Source organism: Polypterus senegalus, chromosome 6 (genome assembly GCF_016835505.1).
Source record: "Polypterus senegalus isolate Bchr_013 chromosome 6, ASM1683550v1, whole genome shotgun sequence".
NCBI lineage: Eukaryota > Metazoa > Chordata > Cladistia > Polypteriformes > Polypteridae > Polypterus > Polypterus senegalus.
This window is the reverse complement of record NC_053159.1, coordinates 118,183,397-118,200,304: the sequence shown is the minus strand read 5'-3', so window position 1 is coordinate 118,200,304 and position 16,908 is coordinate 118,183,397. Positions and strand designations below refer to the sequence as shown.

Here is a 16,908-nt window from a genome sequence, read left to right as displayed (position 1 = left end):
TGTGTAGAACCTGTCCTGTTAAACCACTGTATGGTCTTGGCCACTGCACTGCAGCTCAGTTTCAGGGTGTTGGCAATCTTCTTATAGCCTTATATGTAGAGCAACAATTCTTTTTTTTCTGATCCTCGGTTCCTTGCCCTGAGGTGCCATGTTGAACTTCCTGTGACCAGTATGAGAGAGTGTGAGAACGATAAAACCAAATTTAACACACCTGCTCCCCATTCACACCTGAGACCTTGTAACACTGAGTCACATGACACTGAGTCACATGTCACTGTGTGAGGGAAAATGGCTAATTGGGCTCAATTTAGACATTTTTCATTTAGGGATTTACTCATTTTTTTGCCAACAGTTTAGATATTAATGGCTGTGTGAGTTATTTTGAGGGAGCAGCAAAGTTACACTGTTATACAAGCTGTACACTGACAACTTTACATTGTATCAAAGTGTCATATCTTTAGTGTTGTCCCCTGAAGAGAGAAAATATTTACAAAAATGTGAGGGGTGTACTCACTTTTGTGAGATACTCTGTGTGTGTGTGTATGTATGTGTGTATATATTTTCCTCTGTATTTTAAAAATGTCTTGGCCATCATTGGTGATGCATTCTTCGAGATGATTTCTGAACACTCACATGACTCGTTCGGCCATTTCAAGCGGAATAGTAGTGATTTTGTGGCAATTATCGTCTTTAAGGTCTTCAAGGTTTTGAGGTCGGTGTGTATATACCTTCGACTTGAGATTGCCCCACAAGAAGAAATCTCACAGGGCAAGATCAGGTGAATGTGAAGGCCATCCCACATCACTGCACAGGGGGATCGGCTTTCCCCAGAAACATCTCCCGCAAAACTTGCATGGATCTCTGCGCCATGTTATCTTTTGCTCCATCCTGCTGAAACCAGGCATCCACCACATCAATTTCTTCCTGTAGGGGCCAGCAAATATTCTTTAGCATTTCAATGAAAGATTTTGAAGTGATGGTGACCGTTGCTCCTACCTCCTCAAATAGGTAAGGGCCTACAATGCCAAGTTCTGCAACGGCACACTAAACTGTAACACGCTCATTTTGCATGGGTCTCTGATGAAGTTCACGAGGGTTGGTTTCAGACCAGTAGCAAAAGTTTTGCTTATTTACACAACCATTCAAATGGAAATGTGCCTCGTCACTGCACATGAAGAAGAGATCTTGATGAACAGTTTGCAGGATGTACGCACACAATTCTCTGCACCTCTCCCTCTCTCCGTGAGTTCCTTCATTACCATCATTTTGTATGGATGGCAATTAAGGTCCTCATGCCAAATCGTCCTCAAAGGTGTGTTGGAAATGCCCTTACAGCTTGGATGTTATCAGGTGTTCATATAGTCCGAGGATGGAATTGTTTTCCAATATGTGAAGTCACCGTTAGGAGGAATGCTGAAGTGTGTACAGAAGGTGTGTTGCGTAGTGATGGATTTATTGTTTTTGAAGAACGCTTTGACAGTGAAAGCATGGTACGCACCGGACCAAGGCATGTTGCTGACTGAAAACTACCTATCAAAGGACTCCAACCCACTCAGCTGCCTCTGCCTCGTGCAGTGACCTTGAGAAATGTGGTACTTTATTTTGCCTCACGTATAATGGCACAGTGGTTCAGTGGAGTAGGACTGCTGTCACTTGGATACAGTGTCCTTATTTAAATCATGCATTCTTACATTGTCCAAATGGATTTTGCAAATTCTCCTAGTGTCTGTTAATTTTCAACTGGGTAATCTGGGGATGTTGTAGCAAAACCAGAGATGTGAAGGTTAGGTTAACTGCACATATTAAAGGCAGTCAAGAAGTGTCATGGCGCCCTGTTCATGGCTGTTTTCCTGCCTTGTATATAGTGTTGCTGGATTTGAGAATGTTATTTTTTTCCTACGTCTGTGATATTTTTTGGGACTTATTTTTCTTCCCGCCTGCAGTCCTTTCCTTTGCATTTTTCATTTACAGAGCTGTATGCTGTATGTGACTTTAAGCACCTCCTTTATTGTCTTGATATGCCAGGAAATCTTTACGAACTTTAATTTGACAAATTGAGTTTGGTTTTAACCTTCTCTGTAGTCTTGTCTAGATTGTTTTTCCTTACCTGAATTGGAATACTCATTATCAGCAACTAATCTGATGAAATAACATCTTTCTCTGCACTTGTCTAAATGTGTACCACTAAAGGAATGGGAGGTCACTGAATGCAGCACTAATTCTTGTATTCATTAAATATTTATAAAATAAAATGACACCTCTCGTTTAGCTAACTGCTCAAACAGCTACTTAACAATTTGTGTTGCTTGCATTTCACCTTATGGTACAATATAAAAGTAAAAACTGATCAGCCACAAAGGTATCCTGAAGTATATGACTCCAAGACAGAAGATCTTTTTTCCAGAATTCCACTGATGCACGATCAGATTAAATCTGGGGAATTGGAAGGCCTTGCAAATAAATTAAAATGCATTGTTTTTTTTTTTTGTTTTTTTTCTCTCAAACCATTCCTGAACAATCATTGTCACGTGGCAAGGTGCATTATCTTCATTAAAGAGACCACTGCCATCAGGGAATACAATTGCCATAATGGGGTGTACATGGTCTGCAACTACCTTTAGGTATGTGGTACTTGTTAAAAGTAACATCCACATAAGTAGCGGGACCCAAGGTTTTCCAGTAGAACATTGCGCATAGCATCAAACTGCCAGCACTGGATTACCTTCTTCCCATAGTCCATCCTGCTGCCATGTCTTCTCCAGGTAAACGAAATGCACACACCTGACCGACCACTTAATCTAAAAGAAACGTTGTTTCATCAGACCTGGCCACCTTTTCCCATTGCTCCATGGTCCAGTTCTGATGCTCATGTACCCATTGTAAGTGCTCTTGGTGGTGGATAGCGGTCTGACTGGTCTGTGGCTATGTAGCCACATACTGTATGCAGCAAGTTGCAGTACAATTAAAAACCCATCTGCATGTTGAAAGGTTTAAAAATTGAGCATTCAGGAACTATACACCCAAGATGAACAAAACCTCTTATCTTTCATGGACATTTTCCAGCATTTCTAAAAAAAAAAAAATTAGTTGAGATTAATCAATGCCTGATTCCACTTCTAGGTTTGCATGTAAATTATGATTTTTCATTACACATTCCTTGTACTGGGTATAACATTAAACTGCATCCGGCCCTGTAAGCGGTCCCCTAACTTGCAGGGAAATCATGGGGGTTGGTGGCAGGATTCACTTTCACACAGCTCTGAGACAACAGACAGGACTCCTTTCAGCTGTCCGCTGGAGTAGCTTTCCTGCAGCAGCCCATAGGAAGGCTGCGCACATTATGAAGAGGAGGGGGTAAAGCCTTTGGGAAGAGTCAAAACTGTGGGAGAGCCAATGGGGTAAGGTCTTTTGGGGATCAGAACTGGTGTGGTGCTGAGGCATCGGCTGCTGCACGGCAGCACTCAAGCCCCAATTGGAGATGGCCCGTCCGGCATGTGGAATGTATTGTCTCTCCGGCAGGATGATCATCTTCCTCTGCTGTTGGATGAGCTTCGTAAATGCTGTATTTCAGTGGCAGCACTCTCTAAGGTGTGCAGACCTGGGATTCGCCAGATCTCTGTAGGTGGGTACACTTTTTATTGGTCTGGTCACTCTGATGGCTATTATACTCTGGGAGTAGCTGTTGCTTTGGTGGATCGGCTCCCTCCGATGGTGTCCGATGTCACTCCTTTCAATAAGCATATTATGAAATTCTGATTAAGGTATTATCAGGGTGCCTTTTCTGTTGTCTCATTGTATGCGCTTACCATGGTGAGGGATGCATTTTATTCACAACTTTCCTCAGTAGTTGATGGGTGCCAGCAAAATTACACTCCTCTTGTCATGGGTGACTTCAGTACAGCCACTGGCACTGACTGTGCTGGCTATGAGGATTGTGCCAGTCCCCATGGGTCTGGCAACTGTGGTGAAAGTGGCACCCTGTTCTTGACTTTGCAAAAGGTCAGGAGCTGCTGATCGCTGGATCCTGGTTCCAGCACCCTGATGCGCATCGTTGGACTTGGTATTCTAATACTTGTGGTACGATGAACGAAATTGATCACATCATTGTGAGCAGATGCAGGAGGCTCTTACAAAACTGCAGGGTTTTCAGAAGTTCCCTGTTTGTAAATTCTGACCACAGACTTGTTGCTACTCTGAAGATCCAGCTTAGGTCCAGTAGGCTTCCAACTACTAGGAAAATGAGGCAGGACCGGGCCAGATTACAAGATCAGGCTGTTTCTAACAAGTTTGCACGCAGTTTGTCTTAGGAACTTACAGACTTTGGTGCGATTGCTGGGCCAAATGTGATGTGGGAGACCTTCCGTGACAAGAACTTGGATGTTGCTAAGAGTTTTGTTGGAGTTACCAGTGTTCCCAGAAGGAGATGTTTCATCTCGCAATGCACGGCTTAATGGCAACTCTTGTCTGTACTGGGGACTGAGAAGGATGGCTGCGAGAGCTCTGAAGGCAGATGAGGCATTTGTTAGAGGAATCTGTGAGCAAGTGACACACCGTTTATGGTCTAGTGACCCATGTCCTGCTTACAGAGGAATCGAAGCATTATACTCATCTGAGTCTTTTCCTCAGAAAATCGTAGACAGGGCAGCTGATGGAACGGTCCTTACGGATGACATTGTAGTTGCGACCCGCTCGGTTGGCTGCTTTGAGCAGCTGTTTAAAACTGACATTCTGGATATCTCTGGGTCCACAGTTCTTGAGGTTGATCTGTGTGACCCACCCAATCTCACTGAGCTTGCACAGAGTGTAGGGAAGGCTGCTGGGATCTGTGGTATCCAGGGTGAACTTCTCCACACTGGTGGTAGGACTGTCATCCTGAGATTGCAAGCAGTCTTTGCTTCTATTTGGGAGATGAGTGTCATCCCAACTGTATTGGAAAACTGGATTTCCGTCCGGGTAAGGTTATCGGCTGGATTGCGGGACCTACCGGGGATAACACTGCTTTTAGTTCCTGGGTAAGGTCCTTGCTAGGGTCATCCTCAATGAGATCTGTGATCACTTGCTCACCTATCAGCAACCGCAGTAGTCTGGCTTTACGTCTAAGAAATCTACTATTGACCATATCTTGGCACAGAGGGTTCTCATGGAGTGTAAACACAAATATCTGCAGAGTTTCTTTGTAGCCTTTGTAGATTTTCGTAGAGCTTTCGACTTAGTTGAATAAGCTGTCCTGTGGGAAATGCTGAGGCTTAGTGGGAAGCCCTCAAAATTGCTGGATATCATAGCTGGCCTATACACTGGTACTGTGAGTGCTGTGCAGAGTTAAAGCAGAATTTCTGCGTTTTTCTCAGTTGATTCTTGGGTTCATCAGGGGAGTTTTCTTTCTCTCACTTTGTTCAACGCTTGCATGGACTAGGTGTTGGAGGGGCTCCCAAAAATGCAACTGCCAGGGCCGGAGCACTTATTAGATTAATGAGTTTTGTTCATGTATGCCATTTGAGCACACAAAATGGGAAGGATCAGCAAGGAAGGGCTTCAGAACCCATGTTAACCATGGTCTGTCAGAAGTTCCTTTGTTGTTACTCTTGATTTGATGCAATTTTGATGAATCCGCTTGGAATCCTCTTTATAACACTATCAAATGCTGAAGCTGGTTCTTTTTCCTGCAATGCAGAGACCTGCAATAATGTCTGAACCTGAGCAATTTTGATGATCCAGCTTTGAATCAACTTTATAACATCATCAAATGTTGCAGTTGGTTCTGTTTCCTGTAATGCAGAGACCTGCAATAATATCTGTGAACCTGAGTCTTCATGTGGATGCTTTGAGTGGTCTATGGATGAAATTATTCAACGGTGCATTCTATTTTATTAATGTGGGATTAAAGAGCTAATTGTGAAGTATTGTGCTTGGTTCCAACCCAGCAAGAAGTTAATGCAATTATGGAATCCAATTGTTCACAAAATGTCACATTCTCATTTCATGGGAGCAGAGAAATTGATCAGTTATCAAAAGAGGTGGTGTTGAGGATGAATGAGACACATTAATTAAAGGGTCAACATTTATAAAAAAAAAAAAATGTTTGCTTTCTTAACTCATACAAATACGGTATAACCAGGCATTGCCATTTACTTGCGCTAGTATTACATAACAATAAATGTTCTACTCAAAGTACTTTACTTTCATTACATTTTGTGTTAAGAAAATCGGATACTTGAATTCATGTTCTCAAACCCACTGTATTAAATAAAAATCAACTGGTTTCATCAATTATAATCTAGAATAAATTATTGGGTGTTAGAGAATAAATCTTTTGACATTATGCTAGTGAAAATGAGATTGTTTACTAGCCTGTAGGCTTCCACAACTTGTTGTTCACTTGGTTGAAAAAATGGGGTCTCGGCTTCATCAGTCGATAGCCATTCATGCTTTGGCACATTACTTTGGTGATACACACACTTAATTGTTGACCCAGTCCAAAAGTCAGTTGCAATCTTATGCTGTGTTTTGAAGCTTTTGGACAGATGGGATATATGATCTTCCCAGAAAATTCTTACATGAAAGCACTTCAAAGAGGTAGCTCATAATAACAAATAACCATCTTCCTCTAGAAATGTATGTGGTGCACTGTGATGATGCTTAATGTGTTTAGTTTTCTTTTTACGTATGCTAATTAATTTTTTTGGATCAAGTAACAAATCATTAGCGACCTATTTCTCCCAAAAATGCTTATTGGAAATTCACATGATCAAAATGTAGTAGACATTTCACTGGTGGCAACACAAAATACTCCTAAAGTATATAAATCTCTTGCACTTTTTATTTTGGTTCAAGACAACTGATAGCTGTATAAATCCTTTGTTCTAAACCATTTGATTTTTGGAGTTTATTTTTCGATTATTGTGCACATCGAAGTGTCTTCCTTTGACTACTGTTTAGTGTAGCTGCTCCTGCTGCTGTGGTACATTGCTAGTCTTGTCTTGCAAGAAGCATATTTGTTTTGTTTATGATAATGCATTACAAATGTCATTATTTTGCATCTCAACACAGTTTTGGTGAACTTTATACACACTGGCTTAATTTTCCTAAACCAGGTCATGTTTCCTTTTTCTCTGAATGCATATTTTGTTTAATGTAAGATGATACTACTTGTAGCTTGAATAATGCCATCATTTGTCTATTTAAATGAACACTATGTCTCAAGAAGTGTTTTACTTATTAAAAAAGTATCAAGAGGAATTTAAATTCTCATTATTTTCTAATGTCATTAGGCTTGATCTTAAAAGGTACTTTGTTTTAGGTTAAGTGTTTAAGTGTTATTGCATTGACAGCCAATCCAAATATTCAATGCAAGCCAAAGTATTTATTGTACCAACAGACTTTCGACTCAAATTTTTAAAAGTAGGTATTTCTAAATTGTTTTATGGTAAAGATTAATTTATATATAGTTGAAAAAGACTTAGTGGGGAAAAATTGTTTCATGCCTGACTCGGAAAATAGTGAATAATGTTATATGGAAATTTTAGCTTTCCTGCCTAAGTTAATTTCTAACCATTTTCTCAACTGCATAATTTGTTGTATGAGAGATCAGAAATGTTTTGAGTATTAACCTAAAATAGGTATTGTACTGATCATTATCAGTGACAAAAGATTTCTAATTACAAACAATGTAAATTTCAGATTTCTAGCATTTGTGTTATTTTGAAACGTTAAAGAAAAATACACCTTTGGAGATTCATTTCACCTCATCTTGCTCCAGTATCAGTCCCCTTCATGTGCAACAGTAAGTGATGAGCTGTAGAATTCTATTTTGGCATGATATCTTTCAAAGATGACCCCAGGTCTAGCTGGCCATCAACACTGAAGCACGAGAAAATGTTGCCATCATGGGGCAAATTATATTAGAGAATCAGAGTGAGGAGTGTGTGCAACCACATATGCTTTAGGGATTAGTTATTGATCAGTGATTAAATATTTACAGCAAGTCTTATTACACACCATGCTCCTATTTGAAGGATGCCAAATAAAAGGTGGCAAGACATCACTATTTTAGCATTTGTTGTTTTGCATCTGCTGTGGTGTCTTGTACCTGCTATTCTTGGCTGTTTTGTGGGTGATTAATATTTCCAAAGTTCTTAGTTATTGGCTGTCTAGAATTTAATGTATAGAAATGGCAGAAATGTTTTTTTTACATATTCTAAACTGTAATGCTGTCTTTTTTTTTCTCTTGTGAAATTGACAGTGGCCTACCTATTTGGGTATATCTAGCACGTTGTACCCTACCATCATATTTTAACTATATTACTAATACCATCAAATTCTTTTCTGCCCCCCCACCTCAGCAATCGAGCGATAGCGGATTACCTTCGCTCCAATGGATATGAAGAAGCATATTCAGTTTTTAAAAAGGAAGCAGAATTAGATATGGTAAGTATGATCTCATTTGATTTTTGTTTTGTTCACAAAGGCTGAGATGCAGGTGTACTTATTTTCATATATATTTTCTAAAGTCTAAATAGTAAACAAAACATTAAAATAGTTATTTTTTAATTGAATCAGATTTTGTCATTTTGCATTATTTGTGAAGTAGACATGAAGTCAGTATTCAAATCCTATCCATATAGGTGTTTTGTCAAAATAATAGCAGTATATTTAAACAGCAACTTGCAAACTTGTTTAACAACTGAAGCACAGAGATGCTAAACAGACTAGAGAATCAAAACCGACACAGTGCGTTGAAAATTGTTTAGCAGCCAGTACCTTTCAGTATTTATATCTTAGATTTTTACACTTTAAACATTTCCATGTTTCTTTGTTTAGAGAGAGAAATCAAATGAAAAATGTCAGACTTTCTCCAGTTTATGCAAAATGAACAAATAAAATTTTCAGGTTGAAGTATTAATTCCTTTTGTACTCTACAAATGCCTCAAGTAGTAATGTTTGTTGAAAATTAATTGATCAGCTGTTTTAATTTGTTAGCATAAATACACTAAGTATATTAGGATTTCAAAAGAAAGCTTTAATGTGAATGAAAAAATAATTCAGAGCAAGTCAGATATGATTCGGAAGAAGCATAAGTTTGGAGGCAACTGTAGAACCTTGTTACAGGGATGAACATTTCTTCTAACTCTGTGCAGTCCATTGTACAAAAATTTAAAAACTACCATTTTTGCTTAAATGTTTGAGAACAACTTGTAGATGCCATTGCAAAAGCAATTGTTTCTCTGATTCTTATGTAAACTTAATAAGGTAAATTTAAAATCAAAAATGCTTTTATGTATAAAAAGTTTATTGTTTTTTTTAAAGATGTAAGGTTAAAGTTATGACTGAGAAATCTATAAATGTTCCAGGAAAGCATTTGCAAAACATCAGTAGAGGATATTGGTGATACAGCATATGATGAAAGTTCTTGTTGTCCGATATGTTTGTGATCGAAATATAAAGTAGTAATAGTAGTGAAAATCAAATGCTTCTTACCAACTAGGTCTTCCTCTATTGCCTATCTTCACCATGAAGTGTAGTGGTAATAGGACTATATTGTTGCAGTGACTTATACCATCTGCAATGACACACATTAATTAATGATAATAGAAATAATTACTGGATAAAGTCTTCTACATATCTTCCATAAAAATGAATTTCAGTAACTGAATGATATTTCAACACTGCCTTTATTAAAGAGCAGTCATGTCCTTGAATTGCCCAATCAAGGCCCTGTTGTTAATCCCTCATGAAAATGTATGGTGTGACCTTAAGGCTTCTGTCCACTACCTCTGACTACCTTGACAAAAGTAAAACAGTTTTTCAAGACGAAATGGGCAAATATTACTTTTTATGATATGTAAAATAAATAGTGATTATCCACTATAATTGGCTGAATAGTTTAATTGCCTTTTAATTTTTAGCATATTTTGTGCAAGATGGTATGATTAAAAATTATTAAATCAATGTTCCCAAACTGTGAGACTCCTAAAATTTGATTGGTTGGGATCAGCTCTTTTCCCACCACTCCATTTAAGAATAGAAAATGTTTTAGGTTTATTTTTTTATACATTACTCCACCTTTCATTAAATGACAACCTTATATTTTCTTGTGTGTTTGCGGAATTTAGCTCCTGGAAGTGACTGACCTGAAATTACTCTAATGTAACAGACAGCATGTCCTTGCCTGTTATGGACAAAGACATCAACTTCTGCTAAAAGAAGATTTCCACAATCACAATGAGGTGTTGGGAAAGAAAAATACATGTAGCGAATCTACCCGCTCTTCCACAGTTTGCATTTATTGTTAGGAACATGATCATACAATACATGGAAAGATCACACCAGTTTCTGAACTGGCATCCACAGATTTATATGTTGGAAAGTCAGTTTGTTTTTTTTCCTGTTCTGATCAATTTGCCCTTCGGGAGCTGAAACGTGTCTGTGCAGGACTTAGGAGGGTCTTTTTTTATTCTCCATTAACAGGTTTTAAACTCTGCTCTCTCTGGGTTTCTATTATCTTGCTCTTGCATTTCAGTATTTATTAATTCTCTGATTGACAGTATAATAATATCAATATTTTCCCCCTAGTGGAGGTTCAGTACATATTTTTTAAGTCACTTTAATAAATAATATACACATCTAGCATACAGTTATAAACAACTGATGTACAATTATGCATGAATACCTTTGTATTCAATCAATGTCAGAACCCCTTTTCTGTTAAGAATAATGTCTCTGAGAATCTGAGCCATGTGCATTAAAGTGGTACCTGAATGAATTTCTCTAATAGAGAAAAAAATGTTTTAAGGAAAATCTTATTCAAAGGCAAAAATTCATAACATTTATATTTGGTTGAATTAATCTGAGTAATATTTCAGGATTGTTCTTGTCAATATCAAGTATTTGAATTGCATGTCGAGGAAGAGACTTTTCGTATTTTTAGTTTTTATTGGACAGCCTCTCTTGTATTTAATGAAAATGGCAGCCCTCATTCAATGAGAGTTTTCAGAGGTTGGCAACAGTTCGTTAAAGCTGAAAAGGCTGTTGCATATATTGATCATATCTCTAAACTCTATCGCCATGCAAACACTGGGAAAATCTGCAAACTCCAGATAGGTAATGACCAAATGCCAAATTTGAACCCAGGATACTGAATCTGAGAGGCAACAGCACTAAACACTGCCCCAATGTGGCACCCTTAGCACATGAATTGATCTTATTATGTGTCCCAAAAAATAAAAAGGTAGAAGAAAGGTACAAGATTCAGCTTTAGTTTAATGACACAGGTCATATATAACACAAAATATCTGTCAAACGGTTTACTTGCCTAGATGTATTAAAAACATAGCAGTCCCATTAAGCAGAAGCATGGTCATCCATGTGAGTATGACTACATCATAACACACTGCCATCTGAATTTTAGAAATGGAGTGCACCAAGAATGTAATGACTGAACAATGTACAAGATGGTGTTCAGAAATTTCATTAGGCTTCATACTAAAGTTTGATCAGTACAAAAATTTTGACTTCAGTATCGATCCAAGCTTTCATACCTCAGTACCAAAAAAGTTCCAAAGCAAATAACGGATAGCTCTAAAACTCCCCCTTTTACTCCAGCTTCCCTGGTGCATTGTGCCGCACTATGAACCATTTCCCTGTTCCAATCAAGTAGAAGCTATAGGGAAGGGGTTGCAGTTCAAAGTGTGTGGCTTCGTCTTGTGATATCTATGAAATGGACATTTTTACAAATCTGCAACAGCAAGTGTCAAGGGAGGTGGGTATGGGAATTGAGTGGAAAGTTGAAATTTACTTCTGGTACCAAAAATCCAGAAAAGTGGGTACCGTAATGTTTTAAAATTTGGATTTTTTGGTACTTTTTTAACTACCAATTTACCGTGTAACCGTACATCTACCTTTCATGTAGAGGTGTCATAAATCCAGAGCTTACAATGTTTTCAGAAATGAAATTGAGAAAGTTGGTCTTCAAAACGAGTCATAGATTTTTATTTCATTTTTTAGATACTGTTTCTCATAAAATTGCCTGTATGATGTTGTGACCTTTACTACTCCCACATACAGCAAAATGGCCATGGATTATAAAGCCCAGTTATTTCACAAGAAGTTAAATTAGATGGGTCTCAACTTAAACATTTTTTTGTTCACACTTTAAATTAAACCTTTTTTTTTTTTTTTTCATTTTAGGCTTTTCATGATCTTACACTTTATCCGTTCTCCTTTGATTTGTAAAGTATGCCTGAGGGATGGAACTGTGATAGAGAGTAGGAAACACTCATGCAAATACATGAGGAGTAATTTTTCTTTTTGTATTTTGGCCTTGTCTTTTCGGGAAAAAATTACCTTAATTTACAACTGGTTGCCATTTTCATTTTGTTTTACACTTGTAGTTAGTTCTGTTATCGAACTGACAAATACATTTGCTATGGTCTGTCATTTTAATATGATAAGACAAAACCTAAATAATAGTTGCACTGAAAAAATATTACATAAATACATTTAGCTCTGCCAATGTACATTAAAGGTTAATTGAACTAAAAAGGAAACTTTTGTCAAAAATAAATACAAAATAGTAGGCTTTAATTTTCTGTTCAAGTGCCCTTTTTCCTTATCAAGTTGAGTTTCACTAAGCTAGACTACTGCAAATCTATTATTGTTTATCAAAGTGTTGGACAAGGTCGGATCAGTTTTTTAGAATGTTGTCTTTCAGTTTTGAAATGCTTACTTGTATGCTTTAGCATGGCTGATTCTGCGCACTTATTTGTATTGTTTGACATAATTATTTATTACTAATCTTCACTACAGTGTATGGTAATAATAATTCATTACATTATATATTGCACTTTTCTAACTACTCAATGCGCTGTGTACCACACAAGGAGGACCCAGAATGCAAACCCATGATCTTTTTTTACTGTGAGGCACTGCCACTGCTTCACCTGGCCGTAGTAATGAAGGTTTTGATGTGAAAGTGTAGTAATTGCTATAGAACTGTTAGAGATGCAGTATATGTCACAAAACATATCTTTATGCACCAATTTATTTACAAAGTGATTAATTTCTATGTTTTAGTGTTTACTTTTTTCATTTTCTGATTTTAATATTTTCATTGGATATTTAAGTTATTGGGTTCTGGACCTGTTGTCCCTCTCCCCCACCCCAGTTAATTTTTTTTCTTTTTTCTGTCTTCTGCCTAGAATGAAGAATTAGACAAGAAGTATGCAGGTCTTTTGGAAAAAAAATGGACTTCTGTAATCCGATTACAAAAAAAGGTTGAGTGTATATTTTATATCTTAATCTCTGAAATCACTGCTTATGGGTTGATTTTATTCCCTGTCATTTGTAGAAAGATGAGAGGTGGCACTTTTAGCTCTCTTTTCAAAATGTTTCTGAAGAAAAGGCAAATGTTAATAGTGTGTGTGTCACTGAAATAACAGGTATAATTTTCTTTCAGGTTATGGAGCTGGAATCAAAATTAAATGAAGCAAAAGAGGAAATCACTTCAGTAGGACCACTTGGACAAAAGCGTGATCCTAAAGAGTGGATACCACGCCCCCCTGAGAAATATGCCCTGAGTGGCCACAGAAGTCCAGTAACCAGGGTTATTTTCCATCCTGTTTTCAGTGTTATGGTTTCTGCTTCAGAAGATGCTACAATTAAGGTTAGTCAAGTGAGGTAGGGTTAAGTGATGGACTCCACAGGAATTGTAGCCATAAAGTGAAGCATTTTATAACTTCTTATTTGGTTCAGATCTTAAAACTTTAAAAGATACCTTTTGAGAAATTTTTAAAATGTCAGGTTCGCTAAGATGTTAATTTAAGTATGAGTATTAATTATAATTACAGGCAAATAGGTTTATTTGGCTTGACTTGTATTATTTTAGACAGTAGCTTCTATAAATATTTTTGTTCCTTTCCCCAAGCATAACGTTTTGTCTAGATTAAAATTTAAGTTGCCAGCAGAATTATATTTAAGTCTTGGTCATCTTAGAAGCATGATATTTGAAGTAAAAATTAAATTGATTATTGTAAAGATGAGTTCTGTGTAATAAAAAATTTCTGACTTGCAGAGCTGTCAGGTTTATCTCCACAGCAGTTGTTTTTGTTTCCTGATTTGCTGCTGCTGTTCACATTTTAAACAACTTGTAATGTTTCTGATTTAAATCATCATTTGCCTGTGAATCAGGATACAATTATAAACACAAGATTTCTTAAAATACTCATGCAGAAGAACTATTTTTACCTCGCCTCTATCCTATGTTTGTGAAGAAGCAAAAAGATATATGGGTAATAATTTTGAAATAATAAAGCAGTGAGCTTAGCACTCAATTCTGTGAAGTATGAGTTTATCTAGCTGTCCCAGCTGTAGTGATATTTGAGGGAACTCATCATTTTTATCTATATCAGAGACAAGGCAACCCAGATTTTTACTTTCCATGGGTTATGTCCTATGTGAAAAAAATTAATTAGTGTTTAAGCCACTTTTATTGGTCTCAAGAATGAAAGTGGGCTCAAGATAGGGAAGCCACTGTTTGCTAAGTGTCTTTTTTTTTTAAGGTATGGGATTATGAGACGGGAGACTTTGAGAGGACTCTGAAGGGGCACACAGACTCTGTACAAGACATTTCCTTTGACCAGACTGGCAAGTTGTTGGCATCCTGTTCTGCTGATATGACCATCAAGCTTTGGGATTTCCAGGGCTTTGAGTGCATTAGAACGATGCATGGTAAGCACAAAGTAGTCTGGCTTTCAGAATTGAGTTATTTTGGTACTCAAGGGATTATCTGTGTATATTGCATTGTGATATGTAAAACAGATATTGGGATTTTGTTGGCTTGTAGTACGTTGGATGAGCTTTTCACTGTTGCCAACACACATATGGAATAATGTATCCAGAATTCTGTGTTATGGTGCATATATGATTTTCTTGTGATGGACTTCAAGGACGGGTGGCACAGTGGTAGCGCTGCTGCCTCGCAGTTAGGAGACCTGGGTTCGCTTCCCAGGTCCTCCCTGCGTGGAGTTTGCATTTTCCTCTAGGTGCTCCGGTTTCCTCCCATAGTCCAAAGACATGCAGGTTAGATGGATTGGCGATCCTAAATTGTCCCTATTGTATGCTTGGTGTGTGTGCCCTGCGGTGGGCTGGCATCCTGCCCAGGGTTTGTTTCTTGCCTTGCACCCTGTGTTTGCTGGGATTGGCTCCAGCAGACCCGCGTGACCCTGTAGTTAGCATATGGATGATGGATAGATGGACTTCAAGGACATTTGATTAAGCATGTTCTGGTAACAAGGTATCTGGTGAATAAATCAAAATAGGTAAGAACAGGCTTGATATTGTAGGATATACAGTAATCCCTCTTCGATCGCGGGGGTTGCGTTCCAGAACCCCCTGCGATAGGTGAAAATCCGCGAAGTAGAAACCATATGTTTGTATGGTTATTTTAAGCCCTTAAACTCTCCCACACTGTTAACATTATTAGAGCCCTCTAGATATCAAATAACACCCATTAGTCAAAAGTTTAAACTGTGCTCCATGACAAGACAGAGATGACAGTTCTTTCTCACAGTTAAAAGAATGCAAACATATCTTCTCTTCAAAGGAGCGCTCTCAGGAGCAGAGAATGTCAGAAAGAGAGAGAGAGTGTGACAGAAAAGCAAATAATCAAAAAATCAATATGTGCTGTTGGGCTTTTAAGTATGTGCACTGCGATAAAGCAGCCGCAACAGAAGGGAGCAATGTGAAGGTAGTCTTTCAGCATTTTTAGAGTAGCGTCCGTATCTTCTAGGCAAACAGCCCCTCTGCTCACACCCCCTCCGTCAGGAGCAGAGAATGTCAGAGAGAGTGAGAGAGACCGAGAAAAGCAAACAATCGAGCACCGCTCGGGAAGCACATCACATATCATTGAGGAGTTTTATTTAATATGTAATACATGCTCTGATTGGGTAGCTTCTAAGCCATCCACCAATAGCGTCCCTTGTATGAAATCAACAGGGCAAATAAACTGAGGAAGCATGTACCATAAATTAAAAGACCCATTGTCCGCAGAAATTTGCGAACCAGCGAAAAATCCGTGATATATATTTAGATATGCTTACATTTAAAATCCGCGATAGAGTGTAGCCGCGAACATCGAAGCACGATATAGCAAGGGATCACTGTAATTGATTACTCAGTAAATATGACCAAGGGTAAGTAGAAAGTGCTCTATTCAGAGGATTGTTTTCCTTTCCATAGCTGGCCAAATAGTTATTTCCCGAACTTGCTTCCCTAGATCTAGAAAATTATGCCATATTTAACAATTGGTTTGCTGGAAAATTTAAGTGAGTTTAGCAAAATACAAAAGTTTTAATTTGAGATAAATCGGACCAACTCAAAGACCAAATCATGCCAACTCAAAGTTATATATTCACAGTACTTTAAAATTAAACATCTGGCAACTGTTGATGTCATATACACACAACAAGACTTATGGAGAGACGGCTTTCATCAGTTCTTAATAAGGCCAGCTTCAAACTACAACTTTTCTTATGGTGCTCAGTTATAGCTTTCAGTTACATAATCTTAAAATAGAATGAGTTGCAAACAGTCATAGTATGCCCTTGTTACATCAGTTGTGGCATGAAACCCACAATGACTGTCATAGTACTCTTAACATCTCTAAAAGTCCCTGTTGTTGATTTTCTAATAGCAAGCCATAGGAGTGACCTTTTGTGTCTGCTAGAGTTAACAGATTGAGTGCCCAGCCAGAAGAACATTGCCCACAAACACTGGAGACCAGTGGCTGTTGCAAGGAAAGGAAGAATCTGACTTTTTTGAACTATAAATGTAGAGACTTGGAGAACTTCGGAGATGTCTTTTTCATATGCTGCATTTGCTTCTGTGGAGTGCTTCCCTACTTCTGGTGTGGTTCTC

At 37.9% G+C, this 16,908-nt stretch overlaps 1 protein-coding gene across 2 annotated transcripts in view; it reads left to right on the top strand.

The window, feature by feature from the left end:
* LOC120531486 (lissencephaly-1 homolog) overlaps positions 1–16,908 on the top strand; it is a 134,359-nt gene that overhangs the window by 102,905 nt on the left and 14,546 nt on the right. For both annotated transcript variants that reach the window (XM_039756938.1, XM_039756937.1), the window contains exons 3-6: positions 8,340–8,424; positions 13,194–13,268; positions 13,451–13,657; positions 14,553–14,721. In XM_039756938.1, the coding sequence (XP_039612872.1) occupies positions 8,340–8,424; positions 13,194–13,268; positions 13,451–13,657; positions 14,553–14,721 (536 nt within the window). The remainder of the gene's footprint in view (positions 1–8,339; positions 8,425–13,193; positions 13,269–13,450; positions 13,658–14,552; positions 14,722–16,908) is intronic.